This window comes from Cololabis saira, chromosome 1 (assembly GCF_033807715.1).
Source record: "Cololabis saira isolate AMF1-May2022 chromosome 1, fColSai1.1, whole genome shotgun sequence".
NCBI lineage: Eukaryota > Metazoa > Chordata > Actinopteri > Beloniformes > Belonidae > Cololabis > Cololabis saira.
The window spans coordinates 6,988,960-7,011,896 of NC_084587.1; the positions used below are offsets into that span (position 1 = coordinate 6,988,960).

At 41.0% G+C, this 22,937-nt stretch overlaps 1 protein-coding gene across 1 annotated transcript in view; it reads right to left on the reverse strand.

Annotated features, from left to right (window-relative positions):
• Positions 1 to 22,937, reverse strand: part of septin9b (septin 9b) — a 141,952-nt gene that overhangs the window by 17,654 nt on the left and 101,361 nt on the right. The window contains 3 exon segments of the mRNA XM_061733106.1: positions 1,305 to 1,386; positions 1,526 to 1,654; positions 18,478 to 18,663. Coding sequence (XP_061589090.1) covers positions 1,305 to 1,386; positions 1,526 to 1,654; positions 18,478 to 18,663 — 397 coding nt within the window.

The window sequence follows — 22,937 nt, forward strand, 5'->3', positions numbered from 1 at the left end:
TCAAAATGTGATGATTACCGTTATAACACACTTGTATTTTCTCTAGACATGCAAATGTCCAAAAACTGATGAATGGGAAACGGTTTCATAGAAGAACTGGATTCAGCGTATTAACGGCAACAAAGGGCCGGTTTTCACTTCCTAAGCCAAACACTAATTTTCTGAAGCATACAGTAGAATATAGATCAATGAAATCATGGAATTCTTTACCACTAAATATGACTAAATTAACACAGAAATCAGTATTCAAAAAGCAAATTAAGAAACACCTTGGAATATCATATGTATAGGATACCAAACATGCACACACACTTATACAGACACATATACATACTGGACAGGGTAAGGTGTATTTTTGATCAGATTTTCATGGCCTAGACCAGTGGTTCCCAACCTTTTTTCCTTGTTTCCCCCCCTACTTGTGTCTAAGACCAGCCGGGCCCCCCGACCCATATGTACTAGCACCAAAATAGTCTTTAATTGAAAAAAGGAACATTAATTATGTTTTTTTGATACATTTCTCTTTGGTTTACTCTCTATACATATGACTTTGTTTTTCTCCAATGTCACCAATGTATAAAATACGCACAAAAGGACATAAAAGGACATACAAATATTTCTGAAAAATGTCTCTTTTAATATGAGACCAACATTTTTTAACATTTTTCCTTTAACAACCTGTCGGAGTAGATTAAATGTTGAGTAATGATATAATAATAAGGAATTAAATCATTTCCTGTGTTTGTCACCAGTGTATAAAAAACACAAAAAATATTCAAGACATTCATAAATTATTCCTAACAATGTCTTATGAATGACTCATTCGCAAATATAATTTTTACAACTGCATAATTTTAAAGCAGACAAAGTTTTGCGCCCCCCAGAGATCTCTGGCGCCCCCCCAGGTTAGGAGACACTGCTCTAGATGATGTTTTACTAGATGATCATAATTTGTGGGTAGACTGCGAATATTCAAATGAAAAGTTGAAAAAATATTTTTTGTAACCCTCATATGATGGTTTGCTAGAGAATGTATTGAAATCTTCCTCGTTATAATAATATCTGTAGTGTGATGACGTCAGATTCAGCCGACTCAGACGCTTAGAACCTTGGCAGAATAGTTACAGAAAAGTATCTACTCTGCACATTAGACCCCTAGTGGGAAAGAACCGAGTGAAGGTGAGCCGAGCCGAGTAGGTACTAGTGGAAAAGCGCCATAAGTGCCTGCAGTGATGCCGCCGACGCTGTAGGAACCCCTTGAGACGTGAGGAAGTAACCAGACAGACCACGACCAAGCGACTCACCAGTTCTCATTGTTGATGTGATCGCCGAAGCCGGGAGTGTCGATGACCGTCAGCTTCATCCTGACTCCTTTCTCCTCGATATCTAAACAAATAAGAAATACTTATTTATCCTACTCAGAGTAATTCATCTGCAGAGGAGGAAAAAAACCATCCTTGTTGTGTTAAATCAGCTGGAAACACAGACATGCTGCATTATTAATAACACTTGAGTGCAGACCCACCGTGACTGACGGACTTGATCTCGATGGTCTTGGGGATTCTCTCCTCCGGGTCGGGCTGCACAGATTTACGGCTCACCTTGGACTTGAACAGCGTGTTCATCAGCGTGGACTTCCCCAGGCCGCTTTGCCCTGCTCGCAGAAAACACAGAAAAACACAAAAACAAACTGGGTTTAGAGCCGTCCGACATGTTATTAAAAACTAGGAAAAGAGTGTAACGTCGTCTTTGATGCAGAAATGGGGCCAGAAAACAAAAATCTTGAATGATTGTAGTTGTTTCAATAACTGACGTTTTGCCAGTTTTTTTTTTATTTTTATCTACATTCTGTTCAGTAACTTAGACGTGAGAAGTAGGATTATATTAAAACATAATGCTGCTTGATATCAAATATCAATATCAAAAATATTTAGATTTTTTTTTAAATAAAATCATGATTTCGATTTTATCATGATCATGAAAATAAAAACAGACAATACATGTTGCTGAAGGTGATAATAATTTAAAGAGACTACTAAAACTGGGTTTAGAGCCGTCCGACACGTTATTAAAAACTAGGATAGCAGTGTACCGTCGTCGATGCAGAAATGGGTTTTATCTGTCAGTTTTCATGTTTTGCCAGTTTTTTTTCCATTCTTATTATTTACATTCTGTTCAGTTTTCCAGCTTTCTAGAAATACGTCTGGTGCGTCGGTGCATCAGCATAGAACTGCGATACATAGAATGTGTCCGAGACGATCCCAAGATCTCTGCAGTTTGAAAGATCATCTTCAGGTTGTAATCTTTCACGATTTAATATCATCATATCACCCTCCCCTTTTTAATGGTTTTACTTATTGGACGACAACAAACAGTCAAGGAAAACGGCTGTAGATCCCAAGTCATGCCGAGCTCACTATCTCGGAGTGCCGCGCTTCCGTTTATCGTGAAAATGCATGGCGTAGGTTTGATGGTTGCCGTTTCGTGCGTAAGACTCGCAGACTTGTGTAATCTTCCCACACAAATTAATATAATTAGTGTGAATGCTCAAGTACAGATTTCACATGACATTCAGCAGATGCTTTCATCCAAAGAAACTTGCAGTTGGATAACTGGACATGTGTATGTTTTTGGAATTGGAACAATTTTTGTATCAAAGATACATTTTTTTTACAATTTTAATATCAAAGAAATTCCCTTTCACCCACAGATCTCTGGGATGACTTTTGTTTCTGCAAATCCAACTTTTTGAAATATTCAGGTTTTTTTTATCTATATTTTCCCCCATAGGGAATGAATGGAGGACGCAGTACAGGGTTATGACCACCAGGTGCTGCTCATGCGCTCATTCAGATCTGCAAATCCTTTTACAATTTGAAACAATTCATACAGTTTATTTAATAATTTATTGTATCTTCCAAAACTCACATATGTGCAAGTTCTGGCTCTTTCCTTTAGATCTTCAAATCCAGTTCAGCTGTTTTGCCTTCATGGTGTAAATGCTGAGTCATGTAGCCTGATCAATTCAGAATCACTAAGCTATGAAGCATTGCAGTTGTGGTTTGGGCCTATTCTTGAAAACACATATGAAGTGTGGAACAGCTCTGGAGTTGTTGTCATTGCATTTGTCGTTTTAGAATTATCCACATATAAAACGGCACGTTTCCACTAGCGCAGGTTCTGGGTAGATTTTTTTTCGGGGCCGGATCGTTGGCACGTCTCCATCACCAGGGCCGGCCCTGCAAAGGTAAAGTGGCTTTTGTGGGTCGAAGAGCATCCCTGTAGTAGGACAGGTACTCAGGTCAGACATAAATCATGTGATCACAACTCACTTAAACCATTTGGACCAGAATACTGTCAGGAATAAATTCATTTTGGCCTTTTAAATCAAAAAGACCCAAACATCGTTTGTGTGTTGTGGCCTGGCTCACACTCTTATAGGAAAAGCCTGCATGATATGGAGGTATCACACACATTTACGTAGTTTAGCCCTTAATCACTTGAAGTAGTTCCCTTATCTCAAGCAGCGCAGAGTGGTTACTTTAGTGCCAACTCCACGATGTTTGGAGCGAAAGAAGACGAAGAGAGCCGAGTGATTGGGACCAATCAAGGCTCCAACGAAGGGAAGGCTAAGTCTAAACCACAGTTCTTCACCATCAGTTTAGATCAGGGGTCGGCAACCCGCCGCCCTGGTGGCTCCTGGAGCTTTTTCAAAAATGTTTGACCTTTTTTTTCTTTTTTTCCTTCTTTTTTCCTTTTTTTCTTCCTTTCTCCTTTCCTTTTTAATCTCGAAATTTCGACTTTTTTCTCGAAATTTTGACTTTTTCCTCGACATTTCACTTTTTTCTCCACATTTAGACTCTTTTCTTGACATTTCGTCTTTTTTCTCGAGATTGTACTTCAACATTAATTTCGAGATCTCAATTTTTTCTCGAGATTTTGACTTTTTTCTCCACATTTCGACTTTTTTCTCAACATTTCGACTCTTTTCTTGACATTTCGACTTTTTTGTCAAGATTGTACTTCAACATTAATCTTGACATTTCGACTTTTTTCTCGAAATTTTGACTTTTTATTCGAAATACTGACTTTTTTCTTGACATTTCGACTCTTTTCTCGACATTTCAACTTTTTTCTCAACATTTCAACTTTTTCTCAACATTTCAACTTTTTTCTCGAAGTGCATAATAAAAAAAAAAAACTTCCCCCAGTTATAACTAATATAGATACATGCAGCATGTGTTGTCTTCATTCTAAGGCTTATACAAGACTTTTCATTTTTTGCAGCTCCAGATATATTTGTTTTTTGTGTTTTTGGTCCAATATGGCTCTTTTAACATTTTGGGTTGCCGACCCCTGATTTAGACAATTATATTGTATCTAAATATTTGCATTTTTGTCAGCAGAAAACTGTTATTCAGTGGTATTTTCCTTGTGTATGTTTAGTTTGAATCTCCAATAAGAAAAACTTTAACTGAGAGAAGTTATTTGTCTTTATTTCTAACTCAGTGTCTTCTTTCTCATATCTCATATCAACAAGTACATTTGATGAAGCGACTGATGGACCCGCAAGTCAGTTCAGGTCTTATTGGCATATTGAGTTGTTTAATGTCAATCACAATGGCCTCATTCTTTTCAGTCAAAGGTTCTTGTGTGGCGCTACGGTGAACGGATCAACCTTTCCTGGAAGTCCCGAGATCAGAATATAAACACCGGGGTGACCGAGCTTTTTCCATTGCACCCCCGTCCTATTGTTTTTGATTGTTCTTATTTATCCTCCTTTTTATCTATTATTTGCTGTAAAGCACTTTGGCACACAGAAAGGCTGTTGTAAAGTGCTTTATAAATAAAGTAAATGACATTACGGTGTAATGGAGACACGCTGGCTGAAGGAGCCGAGGATGGGGGGGTTTTCTCTGCTGGCGGGTTTACCCCGGACTCCTGTTAGAGGAAACGGGCCTTTGCTGCGTTGGTACAGACCAGGAACCAGAGGTGGGTAGTAACGACTTACATTTACTCCATTACATTTACTTGAGTAAGTTTTGGGAAATGTTGTACTTTTAGGAGTAGTTTTGGATCATTGTACTTTTTACTTGAGTAGATTTATGAAGGAGAAACTGTTCCTCTTACTCCGCTACATTAGGCTACGTTGAGCTGTTACTTTTCTTTTATCTCTTTTATCCGCGTACGCGTCAATCTCATGACATCACTGGGTGATTCTTTGGGAAAATGTTTGTTTTTGCATGTTTTGTCACATTTACACAGACTCAAACACACACAGAGTTTCTATGAGTTCATGTTTGTTCTAGTTCTGCCTGGTTAAAAAAGAAAAGTACAAAGGCTTGACATTTTGTGCTACTTGTGCTTAATTTATTTTTTTATTCTGTTTTATTGTTAAAGTATTTGAATTTACTTTAAGATTATTTTAATTTAAGCTATTTTTTATTTTTTATTGATTTTAATGTATTTTATTGATTTAATTTGCCTGAAGATGATTATTTTGTACTTTTGTCTGTTTGAATGGTTGTGTTAAAAAAATAAATCAGACGTTACTCAACAGTTACTCAGTACTTGAGTAGTTTTTTCACCAAGTACTTTTTTACTTTTACTCAAGTAATTATTTGGATGAATACTTTTTACTTCTACTTGAGTCATATTATTCTGAAGTAACAGTACTTTTACTTGAGTACAATTTTTGGCTACTCTACCCAGCTCTGCCTGTATAAATGTTGTTTGTTGGGGCGTGCAATGCAATGCAATTAAGAAGTTCTTAAGTAGGAAAAATAAGAAATTCGTAAGAAATGACAGTTCTTAGGACGGTTCTTAAGAAAATATTGAGGAATTTCACTTAAGAACTTCTTAATTTTAGATCTTAAGACATTTTTTAAGATTGTTCTTAAGAACATATTGGTGAATCTGGCCCCAGGAATACAGGCCACTCCCTCAACTTTAACTTTAATGTGTGTAGAAACTAGTTTTGCAGCATCTTGTTTAAAAATGTCTGGTCTCAGTTTTCTGTATTAATGCTCCTAGAAGTGGGAACGAGCTGACAGGAACTGATACGAGCCCAGTTTCTGACTCCCCGCTGATAACTGTTCCGTCTTTGGGCTGAGAAATGCTGACTCATCAGATCACATGCCGGCGGACTGATGCCTCAGAGCCCGGAGAGGCCTCAGGGCGAGGTTAGGAAAAGAGCTATTTTAGTTAGTAAAGTGGCATTTTGTGAACGTAGCTCCGTCTTGTAGCGCTTGGCGAAGGTTTACCGGCGCGAACCCCTGGTCCGTGTGGTTATATCAGCTAAAATACTCCCAGTACCGCAGAGAACGCACAGCGGTGTTGACCTGGCGCAGCGGCAGTGACGGCCGCTCGTGGAGCCGGATAAAAAATGACCCGAGTCGCTCATAATTACAAGTTCCCGACTCCCGGCCTCGGCGAGGCGGCGGGTGACCCCCCCGGCCACGGCACATACTGTATGTGCAGGACATCAACCCAGACGTATGAACCTTACAGCCAGTGTTAGGCCTGAGTAGAAAAAAACGATTTTCCGATTCTAAATCGATTCTCATATTAATACTTCGATTCATCTAAAGCAGGGGTCGGCAACCCAAAATGTTGAAAGAGCCATATTGGACCAAAAACACAAAAAACATATATACATAATATATATATATAACATATAACATAATATGTCTGGAGCCGCAAAAAATGAAAAGTCTTGTATAAGCCTTAGAATGAAGGCATGAAGGCCTTATGTTCCTGGCAGAGCTCTCCGCTCTCAGAGTGCAGGTTTACTCGTAGTTCCTAGAGTATCTAAATGTAGATTTGGAAGGCGGGCGTTCTGCTATCAGGCACCATTACTATGGAACCAACTTCCAATCTGGGTTAAGGGGGCTGACACCACCTCCACCTTTAAAACTAAACTTAAAACCTTTCTGTTTAGTAAAGCCTATAGTTAGTGTTTAGTAAACCTCTAGCTGGTGTTGGTAAATCTCTAGGTAGTGTAAACTCTAGTGTGTTAGAGTCAGTAGTCATAGTTGCAGCTATAGAACAAGACTATAATAGTTAGTCTCAAATATAGCTTCGTGGTAGATATGCTGCTATAGGCTTATGCTGCAGGGGGCACCGACATGATCCACTGGGCGGTGCCTCTCACCCTTCTTCTCCTCTTCCCTTCCTCTCTTCTCCATTTCCATTTATTATACATATGACATAGCTATCATTTTTGTCCATCGTACCTGTAGTTTCTTGTGCCGGCCCCCCTTTTTTCTCTTTTGTGCATGTTTGCAGGCCGGAGCCTCGGGAGCTGCGTTCTGGCCTGTGTTCCCGGCCCTCCCCCCCATCCCCGGTCATCCCATTGCTGCTTCCACCTGCCTACGTGGATGTCTGCTGTTAACTGCTGACGCCCCCCTCTGGTCATCCCGCTGCTGCTTCCACCTGCCTGCTGTGCTGCTGACGCCCCCGACCCCCAGTCTGGCCCTCGGCAGGAGGGTCCCCCCTTATGAGCCTGGTCCTGCTCAAGGTTTCTTCCTCCCAAAGGGGAGTTTTTCTTGCCACTGTTTGGCTTAAGGCTTTTCTCCCACTATGGGAGTTTTTACCTGCCATTGTTTATATAATAATTGCTCGGGGGTTTATGTTTATGTTTATGTCCATGTTCTGGATCTCTGGAAAGCGTCTAGAGACAACATCTGTTGTATTAGACACTATATAAATAAAATTGAATTGAAAAGTCAGAATTTCATGACAAAAGTCAAAATGTCGAGAAAAAAGTCAAAATTTCGAGAAAAGTCAAAATGTCGAGATTAAAAAGGAAAGGAAAAAGGAAGAAAAAAAAGAAAAAAGAAAAAGGAGAAAAAAGGAAAAAATAAGAAAAAAGGAAAAAAAAGGTCAAACATTTTTTTAAAAGCCACTAGGGCGGCGCTAAAGAGCCACATGTGGCTCTAGAGCCACGGTTTGCTGACCCCTGGAGATCGATTTTTTTTTTCATCTTCACATTATAACTATAATATGTATATAATATGTAATTATAATATGTTTAAAGGTAGGAAAACACGTTTTCAGTTATAATTGCATACATTGTCTATTGTTCATTACTTTATATACTGTCTTGGGGTTAAATTTAATAAAAATGCTGAAAAAAACAAATTCTCAAAAAATGTAAAACCCGAAAAAATTAAACCGATTTCATCCGTCTCTGTTTCCTCCCTGGATCTGTTTGGTAATTCTGCTCCACGATGTTTCTGAAAGCAGTTCTATCAGCATTCTGGGAGCTGATTGGTCCTTACAGCATCATTAGCTGCAATACTTGCTGTTTAATCTCAATATAATACCAATATTAATACGTTGCATAACTACACAGTCATACCATTCATGCAACAGCTCAGAAAACAGTTTTAATAAAACTAACCCAAATCAATATTGGAATCGAATTGAACCAAATCTTGATAATCGATTCTGAATCTTAGGAATGGGAATGGAATCGATCCCCAGCCCTGGTGATTGTGCATATCTGAGCTGCAGAGACAGACGAGCCACCGGCGGCGGGTGAACAGGACAGCTGCATCTCTCAGACCACACACACGGTTGTCCTTGTGATTTATTGTGATGACGAGCATAAATCCTGGACGACGCAGAGGAGCGCCGAGGTTCCTCGGGACTCTCTGGTTTCTTTGGCATCCGCGAGGTCGACACGGTTTAAACTGTTTCAATTACCCAAAAACATTGTTACTTGTGTCCTCGAATGATTTCATTGATCTGTATCAGATGGTCAGGCTTCGTTATGTTGTTATTAAATTAGTAAATGTTAAAAACAGCCTCTTATGTAAAAGTAACCGAGCACTGAAGCACTCGGATGTTTCACCCCTCTTGAGAAATTCCTGGATTTCGTGGCATCCTCCGCTCATCTACACCAGCTTGGTGGGAGGTTTCCTGACTTAAACCAGGATTTATTCATTTCAATTCAGAAACATGTTGATTTAAGAAGGGAATACCTGTAAAACGCCTCGTAAAGTAACTATTTTCATGGTCATATGTCTTCAGAAAACTGCTGGTTGCTGATTGCATTTTAATTACTTCAAAAGTGAATAAGAAACTTAGAAAATGTCAGTGGAATGTGGCCGAGGGGATAAATCACATTCCCTAAACCAGTATGCTCATACGTTTATTTAGGACAGTATTTGTTGTTTGTACATCAGAGACTTCGCCCAACTCCAACTTGACTGGTTAATAGTGATCAGGGTCATGAAGCAGCAGTTTTCTGAAGACATATGATCAGAGTGCGAAATACGGGGGGGTTCAGGGGGGGTCTGACCCCCCCGATTAACCCTTGAGCCCCCCTGAAGGACTCAAAAGCCAAATTTAGGGGGGGTCTCAATGTTGTCAAAAAAAAAAAAAAAATTAGGTTATATAATATAATATGATAATTTGATTGTCACTAATGGTCAATTAAATATGTTTAAGAGATCGCCATGTCAAGTATTCACAATTCAAAACTTTTATTGGTTTAACACAAGTCCTGCACCTTTATGTATGCAAATTAGCCATGTGCGCCAGCACAGCGCGACGAGGCGTTTCCGCAGTTAATAACACGGACAGCCAGGAGCGCAACAGGTTGCGCGAAGAAAGCCTGTCTGCACTCCTGTTTGTGACCTCAGCGGACCTCCTCTGGACAAATTCGACCCGTTTCCATTTGTCAGAAGCTGGATTAAAGCAGGACATCGCCTCTTTTCTTCCTGGAATGGAAACCAGGACGGAAAGCACAAGAAGTCGAGAAATGTCCCACTCCTCCTCCCCCCCAGCAAAAAAAAAAAAATTGGGTTTGTATGTGTATGTATGTCTATGCGTATATATATGTATATATATATTAAATATAGTAACAATACACATATATATGCCTTAGGTTTTTACCAGCATGGTATTAACCATTATTATGCGTGCAGACAAGGTAAAGAAAAAAAAAAAAAAAAAAGAAAAGGCACATTTGGTCTATTTTAACTTAAGGTAAGAGGCCAGCCTGCTTAATATGGCCTGAACCCACCTGAGAGCTAATGGTTTTTTTTAATTATTGTTATTATTATTTTGCGTTATGGCCTGTTATGAGTGTGATTTATGTATAAGCTGTGTGAACCCACCTGTTGAGAGCCATCATGTTTTTTATTTTATTTTGCGTGATGACCTGCTATGAGTGGAGTTTGTGAATGTGTTCACACAGCTGTGTTAAAACATAATTTCCTGGATGGTTACATGACGTTAAATAATCAGTCATCATTGTGCAGGCTGAGGATCTGTTTAAGTGCACTGATTGCACGTCTCCGATAGTGGCATTTGTTGTTATTACTGTTATTTGAATGCAAAATTCATTTTCATTGTATTTTTTTTATTTATCTAAAAAAATACATTAGCCTATTTTATTTGTTTATTCGTTTTTACAATGCACTGGCAGTGCGCCAGTGTCTTGTCTGGTATTTATTCATTAAGTGCACCAGTATGGTGCCAATTAATGTCTTTTATTTATTTTAATTATCAGATTTAAGGGCTTTCTTAACAAGGTCACAAGCTCAACATCTGTTGATGTTTGAAATAAGACATCAACAAAACAGATGAGGAGGAGTTAGCTCCCTCGTTTAAATGAGCAAGTCTCACTATGTCTGCTTCTTTCTAGAATTATACATAATGATGATTGTCGTCAAATAAAAATAGCATCGTGACTTCTAAACTCATCTCCTTGCTTTTTTTTTAAATTCACCACCTTCTCTCTATTATTCTCATATCTGACTTCCTGTCATTTTGATCTGGTGTAAATTTGCAACTTTCACACTTCAGAGTTAGACATGACCAGAGGTGGAAAAAGTACAAAAATATTGTACTTAAGTAAAAGTACAAATTTTCTGCTTGAAAATTACTTAAGTAAAAGTAAAAAGTACCCATTAAGAACATTACTTAAGTAAAAGTATAAAAGTACCTCAACTTAAATATAATAAAGTACCAAAAGTACATGGTGTAAAATGTACTTAAGTACAAAAGTAAAAAGTACAAAGTACAAAGTACAAAATTCAAAGTACAAAATTATTTTCAAAAGGATTGCAAAGAAATGAAGAATCCAAGAATTTGCTTACAACTCTAAATAATGGTGATATTATTCTGACCCCTTTAGCGTTAATTTCTCCCTGTGCTCATCACTGCTGCTGTACCCCATTGGCCCCGCTGACAGGTCCACCCCCAGCCTGTAGTATGCAGTGACAACATTAAGCAACCCCAGCTGATAAAGGATGAGACTTTTGAACTTTTAAATGCCAAAACCAGCTTAGAAGGGTTGGAATCAAAGAATGGTGCGCATGGACACGCGTCGCCTGCCGCTCAAGGCTGATTTATGGTTCCGCGTTACACCAACGGACCCTACGGCGAGGCTCTGCGTCGATTTAACGCGGAACCATAATTCAGGCTTCAGTCCTCCTCGGTACTCGACGCGACGGCGGTTCCTCCGGCCTTCCGGCCCGCCTCTGCGGCGCAACTCTCCCGGGAGCTGCGGCTCCTTCTCGGTATATCCACGCGCCCCCCTTCCTTCCCGTCCGCCTTATGGTTCCGCGTTAAATCGACGCACACCCTACGCCGTAGGCTACGGCGTAGGGTGTGCGTCGCCGCGTACCCTACGCTGTAGCTCTGCGCCGGTGTAACGCGGACCATAAATCAGCCCCCGCTGTGCTGTTCTTTAATTTGTAGCGAGTAACGACGTGTCCAATTTTAAATATAGCGGATTAAAAGTACGATTTTTTCCTTGAAAATGTAACGAAGTAAAAGTAAAAGTACAGAAAAATGAAAGTATCAATAAAAGTACAAATTCTCAAAAATCTTACTTAAGTACAATAACGAAGTACTTGTACTTCGTTACTTTACACCACTGGACATGACCATGTAGGGCGGTTTAAAAAAGAAAAAAGAAAAAGAAAAGTTTAAACGTCTCATTGAGCCTAGATCTGAAATGTTACACTAACTCTGGTCCCCGTTTTCCTCCCGTTGGACTGTTAAAAAGTAAATAAAAGCATATTTATTCCTCAATCCAACCCTCTTTTGTCCTACCATTTGTTGCTACAGGATTTGGATTCCTCAGAATCTGATGGACCAAATCTAAAAGGCAAGTCGGTACCGGTTCCCCCGGCGTCGCCGCCTCCTGGTGATGCAGAAACAAATATGTCCCGACTCATGACTCAGGAGAACCCGAGCCGTCGGTATCTCGCAGCTCATCAGAGCTCTCTGCAACAGTCAGCTTCCACTCATCGTTAGCAGCTGCTGTTTACCCCCCCACGACAGCGTTACACAATATTTAGTTTCATCACGGCCGTGGCATCTGTCCCCGGGGAGTCGGAGCTGCGAGTGGCCACACGTCAGCTCCAGGTAGAGATGAACCTCCGATAAACACCAGCGCCGAGGCTGTTCGTTAATCTGTTTACGGCCTTTTCTCTCGTTTGATATCAACTTTCCTGCTTTACTCGTCAATATTTAGCTCCCATAAATCTTTACGTCTCCCTTTCATGCATGTGTGCACAAGCCACAACCCCGCAGGGCTCAATATCAAACTAATAACATTCTAGTTACTTCAAAAGTGATTAAGAAACTTAGAAAATGTCAGTGGAATGTGGCCGAGGTGATAAATCACACTTTTCTATCCCCTTCCTTCCTTCCTTCCTTCCTTCCTTCCTTCCTTCCTTCCTTCCTTCCTTCCTTCCTTCCTTCCTTCCTTCCTTCCTTCCTTCCTTCCTTCCTTCCTTCCTTCCTTCCTTCCTTCCTTCCTTCCTTCCTTCCTTCCTTCCTTCCTTCCTTCCTTCCTTCCTTCCTTCCTTCCTTCCTTCCTTCCTTCCTTCCTTCCTTCCTTCCTTCCTTCCTTCCTTCCTTCCTTCCTTCCTTCCTTCCTTCCTTCCTTCCTTCCTTCCTTCCTTCCTTCCTTCCTTCCTTCCTTCCTTCCTTCCTTCCTTCCTTCCTTCCTTCCTTCCTTCCTTCCTTCCTTCCTTCCTTCCTTCCTTCCTTCCTTCCTTCCTTCCTTCCTTCCTTCCTTCCTTCCTTCCTTCCTTCCTTCCTTCCTTCCTTCCTTCCTTCCTTCCTTCCTTCCTTCCTTCCTTCCTTCCTTCCTTCCTTCCTTCCTTCCTTCCTTCCTTCCTTCCTTCCTTCCTTCCTTCCTTCCTTCCTTCCTTCCTTCCTTCCTTCCTTCCTTCCTTCCTTCCTTCCTTCCTTCCTTCCTTCCTTCCTTCCTTCCTTCCTTCCTTCCTTCCTTCCTTCCTTCCTTCCTTCCTTCCTTCCTTCCTTCCTTCCTTCCTTCCTTCCTTCCTTCCTTCCTTCCTTCCTTCCTTCCTTCCTTCCTTCCTTCCTTCCTTCCTTCCTTCCTTCCTTCCTTCGCCTTTTCTTCTGAATCATTTACCTGTTTTGAAATTTGCATTAACACTTTGTACCTCTTCAGGGGAACAGTGAACAACGCATGATGTGTAACCGGGAGGAGGAAAAGGTTTGTTTTGGAAGCTGGTGAGTCAGCTCTGATCTGGATCTGTGATGTCACAGAAGCGTTTGCGTCTGTGTGGCTCGCTGAATGAATTTTTGCTAGCCTTCCTGTGTTTTATTTTGTTCATTATTGTTACATTTAGTGTTGATGTGTGTGTGCCAGATGTGTGTATGGGGCGTTAATGAAAATACGGGACAAATCCCGTATTAGTTCAATAAGGGACGCAACATTTTTTTCTCAAATAAAGGACAATTCTGTATTTTACGGGACGGGTGGCAACCCTAGTATGACCATTTCTGAGCATTTCAGTTAAAAATAGCATTTCTGACACGTGGCATTACTCAGTTAGCTTTTGTTTGAAGGACTTAGATGAGGAACAAAAAAAGCAAAAAAAGCTAAAAAGCTGCTGTCGAGTTTATGGTGACAGATAGGCAGCACTTCATCAGCACGCAGGCAAGTGGGTTTCCCAGTTAACTATTATATATAAATTGCTAAGAGCCGAGTCAATGTGTGACCACGGTGTGAAAGTCAACTTAACAAGCACAGATAACTGATCACTCTTACTGTTTGACATTATTTATACTCATGCTTTTTCTAAGTACTGCAGAAATATCCTGCACGTCTATATCCTGTTGGTGCAGCAACATTTTGAGGTTTTCAAACAGTGACAGCAGCTAACGGAGAAGTGCAGATCTGTCGATCTGAGGTCAGAACATTAGAAACATGTGAAGACAGCGAGGTTACACAAATACGTTTAAGAGTATATAGACAGCACAGCAGTTTTAAGCAGTTCTGCTTATTTACATGCATCGTATTCATAAATGCAAGTTCCTCAGGATCCCAAAGCTGCTTTTCCTGCAGCTTCTACCAAACTCTGTATTAAATCAATTCACTCACAGTCCTGGACGAGCAACAGAGCCAAGAATAACTGGCGATGTGTCGCTTCTCACAGAGCAAAGTGTTGGCTCTCCAACGGACCAACGTGCTTCGGTTCGTCAAAGTAATCGCCATCGTCAAGTTTTGTTTTTTTTTACATCATGGACACATTAAAAGTGAACTTGCAGAGGGAAACTGGCCCAACGAGAACAAGAGAGTAACCAAGAAACAGATGAACAAAGCTTCCTGGAACAGCTGATTAGACTTTCTTTTTTATTTTCTCCCAAAGACAAGAATGTGAAAACTAAGCATGTCGTGCAAGTTTGTGTGAAGATCAAGATTTTTATGCGTGGGCAGATGAAGCGCCGACTTCTTGGCCGGGTGTCACTTGAAGCATCCTAAACTTTCAGTTGCTGCTGCATAAATTTAAAAATGAGCTCTCCGTTGAACTCGGCTCTGGATCGCTGTAAACAGCGCGCATTTGGGAGTAATTACAGCCCCGAACCAACACTCGGATACATCTGTGCCGGGTTTGGGATAGTTTTATACAAACCTGACACGAGGACACGATCGAGCTGCGTGTCAACTTCAACCTCAACCCAAAACACAACCGTGATCGCCATGACTTCATCGGACAAATTTGAACAACATGACCCCATGTGGATGGAAATTACAGGTTTTTATCCGGAATTATGTGAAAAAGAGCTGGACGGGCCACTTGTGACATCACCCAGGTTTACTGAAAAGAGACTTTGAACCCTCGTATTTATCAGCATGGATGTGTTGGGAGGAAATTACGCCACCAACGGCTGGAACAAACCCACCGTCTCAGTCAACATGGGAAGTTAATGAATGCTGCCTTAAATTCATTTTCATCAAATCTGCCCATTAGGAATGGGTGATATTTTACCGTTCACAATTTACCGTCAAAAAAAATTCCCCACGGTAAGAATTTGTATCTCACGGTAAAAACGATAAATTCCCGTTGATGACGTTTTTGTGTAAAACTGATTTTTGAAGGAAGGAAGGAAGGAAGGAAGGAAGGAAGGAAGGAAGGAAGGAAGGAAGGAAGGAAGGAAGGAAGGAAGGAAGGAAGGAAGGAAGGAAAGAAATGAGCAAGAAAGAAAGAAAGAAAGAAATGAGCAAGAAAGAAAGAAAGAAAGAAAGAAAGAAATGAGCAAGAAAGAAAGAAAGAAAGAAAGAAAGAAAGAAAGAAAGAAAGAAAGAAAGAAAAATTCCCATTGATGAGGTTTTTGTGGACTCATTTAATTGTTTTGTATTAATTCAATGTAATTGGTGTAGTTTAGTATTTAGTATCTTTTAGAGCAGTGATTTGGCTCCAAAGACTGAATGTGGTGATAGATTTATAGTTACAAAGATGGAGTTGAATTGGTATTTTTTTTATCGTCATTTTTATCGTTATCGGGATAAATGCCAGAAATTATCGTGATACATTTTTTAGTCCATACCGCCCATCCCTACCGTACGTTCGCGTCCCCACACATCCCCAATTCAGACGTATGAAATGAGGCTGCGAAAGCTGAAACGAGGACCAGCACCCGTGGGACCTGCATGACCGCCAGGCCTCAGCTGATCACCGTGGCTCCACCACGCTTGGCATTTGATAGAAATCCAGTGTTATTTAGGCCCAATCCCAATACACCCCCTATTTTCTACCACTAGCCCTCCCTCACTACCACTAACCCTAAAAAAGAAGCCACAGATTTTAAGGCACTTGAAATCTTCCCAGGTCTGTCCTAATACTCCCCCTAATGTTTTAATTTCAGCTGTAGCACGGTTAATATGCCACTTTATTAAGTTTTAATATCTTTTCAGGCGTAAAAGTAACCGTTAAGATCCCCAACCTGGGCTCAGTTTATCCAAATAACGCCTGTTAAGAAATTTGATCCAATGTTTTCGGAGATGAGAAGAGCCGCCGGCTCGGAGCAGCAGCAGCTCACGGCCGGGTCAACCTACGCCGTCGTCCCGGGGAGAAACGCACAGCTCTGTGGAGAATTACCTCTAGCTGAAAGGAAGATAAATGTTGGTTTAATAGATGAAATCTAACAGTTGTAGCTACGCCTGTTAAGAAATTTGCTCAGAAAATTTTGGGATTTCTGCCTGCCGGCTCCGGAGCTGATTTATGGTTCCACCTGCGTCGATTTAACGTGGAACCATAAATCGGCCTTTATTCTGGAGAGGTTTGAAAAAGACTTCGCAACAACGAGCATCGAGTAATTATGTACATTCACTGAGTGAATATTATGAAAGTAAAGTAAAATATATATTTCTCGCTAGAAATGTAATCAAAACGCATTTTTATGCAGAAACTAACTCAAAATATTGATTTTATTCACTAAAAAATAAGAAATGTCCGCCATGTTTTTTTTTTTTTTTATTCAGTCCGCAAATGACGACGAAAAACATTCTGGGACATTTTTCTGTCCCTAGATCAACTAGTGTGCATCCGAAATCCCTCGATCCGTAGGGACAGATTCATAGCCACTACACTAGTTTTCTCTACTCCCCCTAGGTGAAAAGAGGAATTGGGACACCACTACCCTCACGCGCAAAATTTAGGGGTAGGGATGAAAAGTAGGGGAAGTGGGTGTATTGGGACAGGGCCTAAGTACCAATGAGGTGGAGTCAGTCCACTGGTGTATTCCTGTTCGCCCCGGCTAGCAGCTTTCAGGCCGCTTTACGAAGGTTCGACCCTTCCAGGCCAACTCAAAACTGGTCTCAGCTGTCTCCCAGTACAGTCACTACCCCAATAAGTCGTATTATATTTGAAATAACAATGGTTATAATCCATCAGACCTATATTTACAGCTCGAGAATCAAGTTCACTGAAAGTGCTTAGTAACTATCGTGATATCCAGCCATTTGGAACTACAGTCAGGCAGAATCCCACCAACTATGGAGACCAAAACAGTTTCTTTAACCAGGGTGTTTGTTTCTGCTGCAAAGTTGGACAATTTAACCACGGTTGTCAAGGAGATTTACTCGCTTTTGGAGCCGGTCCCTATAGAGGGAATGCGCATGACGTCACAGATGCGACTTCACAGCGAGTTTCGCCCACTGAGTGGCAGAAAGACTGAGTGTCAGAAAGACTGAGTGGCAGCATAGACTTTCAGTTTGAGCAACTCGAAAACAATCAAAATGGGAAAGAGCTGTTGTGCGATCGACTGTACTCATAGATTTAGCAAGAAATCGGAGTTATCGTTTTACAGACTGCAGAAAAATAAGCTTAAGAGACAAATGGATCACTGCAATTCACAGAAACAACTGGATTCCAGGCACCGAAACATGGATTTGCGGTTCCCATTTTGTATCAGGTAATGTTGGATTTTTGGGTAGCTAACGTTAAACGGTCAAATCATAAAGTTCGGTGTCCTCATCACTTTAATTTCTACAACAAATCCTGCCTTGAAGTCGGACCAAGCGTCAAGACTTTTGTAAGCCTTCAAGCTTTGCTTTGTGTATTTCCCCGGCGTAGAAATTAAGTAGATATAAATATCAGGAAACTGGATTTGTGGCCAAATATTAATGTCCATGGACCGCTGGTTCTTGGTAACTGTACCAAATATTAATGTCCATGGACCACTGGTTCTTGGTAACTGTACCAAATATTAATGTCCATGGACCACTGGTTCTTGGTAACTGTACCAAATATTAATGTCCATGGACCACTGGTTCTTGGTAACTGTACCAAATATTAATGTCCATGGACCACTGGTTCTTGGTAACTGTACCAAATATTAATGTCCATGGACCACTGGTTCTTGGTAACTGTACCAAATATTAATGTCCATGGACCACTGGTTCTTGGTAACTGTACCAAATATTAATGTCCATGGACCACTGGTTCTTGGGGTAACTGTACGGGTCACTGTCAAGTCCAACTGCCTTTAATTGAAGCCGATAATCGTCTGTTATCTCGTCTTCTCCACTAGTTGCAGCCGTTTTTGCCACTCAGTGCAGTAAGGGGTTGTGGTCCAGTGGGGAAGTGACATCAATGCATACCCTCTATTGGTCGGGGAACTGCAAATATCTTCATTTCCTGCAAGCTGGGTGCAGCACCTTGGTTTTGACAAAAAAGGTTTGCGTGCCAAACTCACCCACAACCATGATGTTGAACTGGAAGCCTTGCTTCATGGCCTTCCTCCTCATCTGCTCCAGGATGGCGTTGATGCCGACGTAGCTGAAGTCGCTCTCCTGGCTCTTCTCCCCCTTCCCCGGGGGGTTGGGGTGTTGGGGCTTCGCTGACTCGGACATGTTGCTGTGGCTCAGACTGACCTCTGACCCTGAGGGGTAAAAAAAAGAGGAGGAAAATGAATGAAGAGTTGCTGATTCATGAGCCAAGCGAGATATTTGAGCTGGAAAACGAAAATTCAAGTGAAATGGCGTCAACTGAAAAGCATGAGCGTGAAGACCGTTGAAGATAGAGCCGCTCATTTCCTGTGTGAGAACAGGAAACTTCAAAACTACTTTTGTGCGAAACAGCCCTTTAAAAACAAATGAATCACACAAAACTGTCAAACAAAAAAGTACAACGCAGCATGAAACCAATATGAAACAAACGATGTGGAAACTGGAGCCCACGTGGACGGCAAAACCGTTCCTGAGACACATGCAGGCGAGAGACACAGAAGTTGTTGCAGGACGAAGTTTCCAGCTCCAGAGACGCAGCTTACCTCCCTGTAAAGAGGATCTCTTGTTGAGAGACGACGGCCGTACGCCGAGGCAACGCCGCGACGAGCAGACTGAAACAGGCAGCGCTGCCAAACGTGCTGGTGTGGACTTGCAGAGTCTGACTCAGTCCTCTCCGAGGAGGAGGAGGCAGCGTTTCCTGCACCGTGACAGAGGCTCATGCTCGTCGTCTGTGAGGTTTTGCAGCAACAGACGCGACAAAACCACAGGCTCGTTCACCTGAAGCTGAAACCACGCTATCGCCATGCAGGACGACCGTCCTCCAACGACACGTTCAGGAGCTTTTGTGCTTTGGGCTGCATCTCTGGTGTGTAAGAGTATCAGGGCCGTGCAGGAGAAGAAATATTTGAGAGGGGAAGATTTTTTATTTATTGTGCAATTCGAGAAAAAAGTCGAAATGTCGAGATTAATGTTGAAATACAATTTTGAGAAAAAAGTCAAAATGTAAATAACCCTTTTAAAACCTGAATATTGGCAATAACCTGAATTTGCACGGCGATGTAAACACCAATAACCCTTTGAATAACTCGAATTTGCTCATATTCCGGTTTTTAAAAACCCGAATATGACCCCTGGGTTACTCCTTTTAAAACCAAACGGGATATCCCCATCAAACGGAACAGGAATTTGTTTTCTGCTCATGCTCTGTTCACAAGGAATCCTGGTCTTTTGAGTCCAGGAATTTCTTATAAACACAGAGAAACCAAGACCAGGAGGAGACTAATCACTTCATAAATGTAATGAAGGATATGAACATTTCTGCATTTGTAGACGGTAGAAAGTACCGGGATAGAAGATTTACAGAAAGGTGAGGGAGAAGTTGCGCAAAGCAGGATTTGTTTTGAATTTGGATCCAGGAAGAAGAAGCAGAAATGACGGGAATCGCGTCATGATGTTCTCCGTGCGTCGCTAGTTTGATCCAGATATCCCGAATAATTAATTATCATGTAAACTGAATATTCCGAATGTTTCAGTAACCGGAATATTAGCAATAACCTGAATTTTAACTGCATGTAAACGTAGTGAATGTTGAAATACAATTTTGTGAATAAAGTGGAAATGTCTCCAATGGCCGATCAAATCCAGTCAGCAGAGCGACTGACAGCTCTGCAGCAGCAGCCGTAACTATCTAACTAACTTGCATCCTTGGAGTGGAACGTTCAGGGTGCGTTTCTGAAGTTATGCAACTGCATATGTGCGATATGTGTTTCAAATCAATATCGTCATCAAATTTGGCCTTTTTTTTTTTTATTCAACATTATTCTTGACATTTTGACTTTTTTCTCGACATTTTGACTTTTTTCTCGAAGTGCATAATGACAAAAAAAATCTTCCTCCAAAATACAGGACTGTCTCAGAAAATTTGAATATTGTGATTTTCTGTAATGCAATTAAAAAAACAAAAATGTCATACATTCGGGATTCATTACAAATCAACTGAAATATTGCAAGCCTTTTATTATTTTAATATTGCTGATTATGGTTTACAGCTTAAGAAAACTCAAATATCCTATCTCAAAATAATAAAAGGCTTGCAATATTTCAGTTGATTTGTAATGAATCCAGAATGTATGACATTTTTTTTTTTTTTTTTTTTTTTTTTTTTTTAAATTGCATTACAGAAAATAAAGAAGTTTATCACAATATTCTAATTTTCTGAGACAGTCCTGTGTGTGTGTGATATGTGTTTTAAATCAATATCGTCATCAAATTTGGACTTTTTTTCTTTTTTCTTCAACATTATCCTATATGTTTTGACTTTTTTCCTCAACATTTTGACTTTTTTCTCGAAGTGCATAATGACAAAAAAATCTTCCTCCTCTAAAATATTATTTTTATTTATCTCCTGCCTGGCCCTAATACTCTTCCATACTGGTGTGACCCCACAACCTTTCTGTAATACACGTTTGCAACGAGAGATGTGCCACAACTTTCCTGGAATGCCGGAGACGCGTCTACATCGTCTACCGTGCGACGTGGGTGGTTTTAAACGCACTGACGGAGGGCGAAAGCCGACGCCGTGTCTCAGAAGATTAAGCTTAACCGCCTCTTCATTAAAGTGTGAATTATGCGTGCGGCCTGTCATCGCAGGCTTTTCCAGCTCAGTCATCGCCTGAACGTGCACCGACATCACAATCCCTTCCCCCCTGCAGGTTTTCACACCGTATAAACCTCCAAACCCTTTTATTCTCCAAGAAAGACAACAGTTTTCAACTGAAAGGGAGAGAATGTCAGTCACATCCATCAGAGTCTCTAAAGTCCAGCTTTCTGACAGTCTCCCGGTTGACCAGTGAGTTATTGCCTGACTGAACGAAAACATGATGAATTCCTTGTCATCGACCGGTAAACGATCACTGTCCGGGGTTTTTCCTCTTGGTGTTTTTCCTTAAGCGGAGATTCAATTTCCCTCTCAAGACGTTCATCACATCAGCAGAAAGCCAACATGATGTTTCGGGAGCCGGGCTGAGAGTCCGTGCTGACATGTAAACCGTCTGTTAGCGCAACATAACGGCGAGCGCCGGCTGATTTACGGCCGCCCCGCTGTCTTTACGGAACCCGACACACAACTGCAGGCTCTTGGAGGGGATTCAATATTCCTACGGTAGTTGGACCGGTTTATCTTTAGCTTCTGTCTGCAGGATGTTTCCACGGTGCCGCGAGGTGTCGTTTGGCAAAACTCTGGACATGAACTTCAGAAACACTGATGCTCAAAGGGCCATGGAGGAATCTCCTGAGGGGTGAAAGTAAGCTCAAGACCACGTTAGGATCTTGCTTTAAGATATGTCCTAGGAAGTCTGGTCGTTATTGCTCTGAACACGTTCCAAGGATTCAGGTCTGCTCTCTTTCATTCAGTTTGTCCTCACATGAACGAGTCCACGGACAGATTCAGGGATCGCATCATTGGCTCAGGTGATCGTTCATTTGATTTTGCATGTGAATAACTGCAATAAAACTGTGTTTATATGAAGTATATACTCTGTTTCCCACTTTACATACCATTTGTTGAATAAGATTTGCAAAAGAAAAGGTTTTGGCCAGGGGCGGAGCAGGGGTCCCAGCCTAGGGGGGGTGAAGCGTTCTAGATGGGCCCTTGAGGCCTAAACATCCCCGTTTAAACATAATCGCTTAAAATGCCATAGATCAGGCCTCTGACACACAACCACAGCAGCAACACGGTCAGAACCATCACATGAGGTTTCAGCACCATGGGTTTACAGTCATTATGTCAAACCTAATTATAAGCCTAATGTAGACTTTAAGATACAAGTATCAAACTGGAGATAAAAATCAAATAACATCCAGTGATGTCTATGGGAGCTCTTTTCTGCCAGTAAAAGAAAAAAATAAGATGAAATCTTAGCCTTAAGAATAAAAATATCCCCACGGTAAGTCATAATTATGACATAAAAAGTCATAATTTCAACTTTTTATCTCATACTTTCGACTTTTTATCTCATAATTTCAACTTTTTATCTCATAATTATGACTTTCTATCTCAATTTCAACTTTTTATCTCATAATTATGACTTTCTATCTCATCATTTCGAATTTTATCTCATAATTATCACTTATCGTGGGGATATTTAAATTTTTAAGGCTAAGTTTTACAAGTTAAGTAAGTTGTACACATTTAACGATCAGCCGGTTCTTCATCGCCGCAAACCTTTCAATCATATTGCTCTTATTAACGCCGTTGTCCCTCTCGATTGAGAGCAAAGGTGAAGTTTGAGGCCTCACCCCTGCAGCCTGAAGATAGTTTTTAATCATTTCAGCTGCTGAAACTCAGGATGAGTTTCCTGCTACTTCTGATGCGACAACTGGCTAAAGGCTGATTTATGGTTCCGCGTTACACCAACGCAGAGCCTAA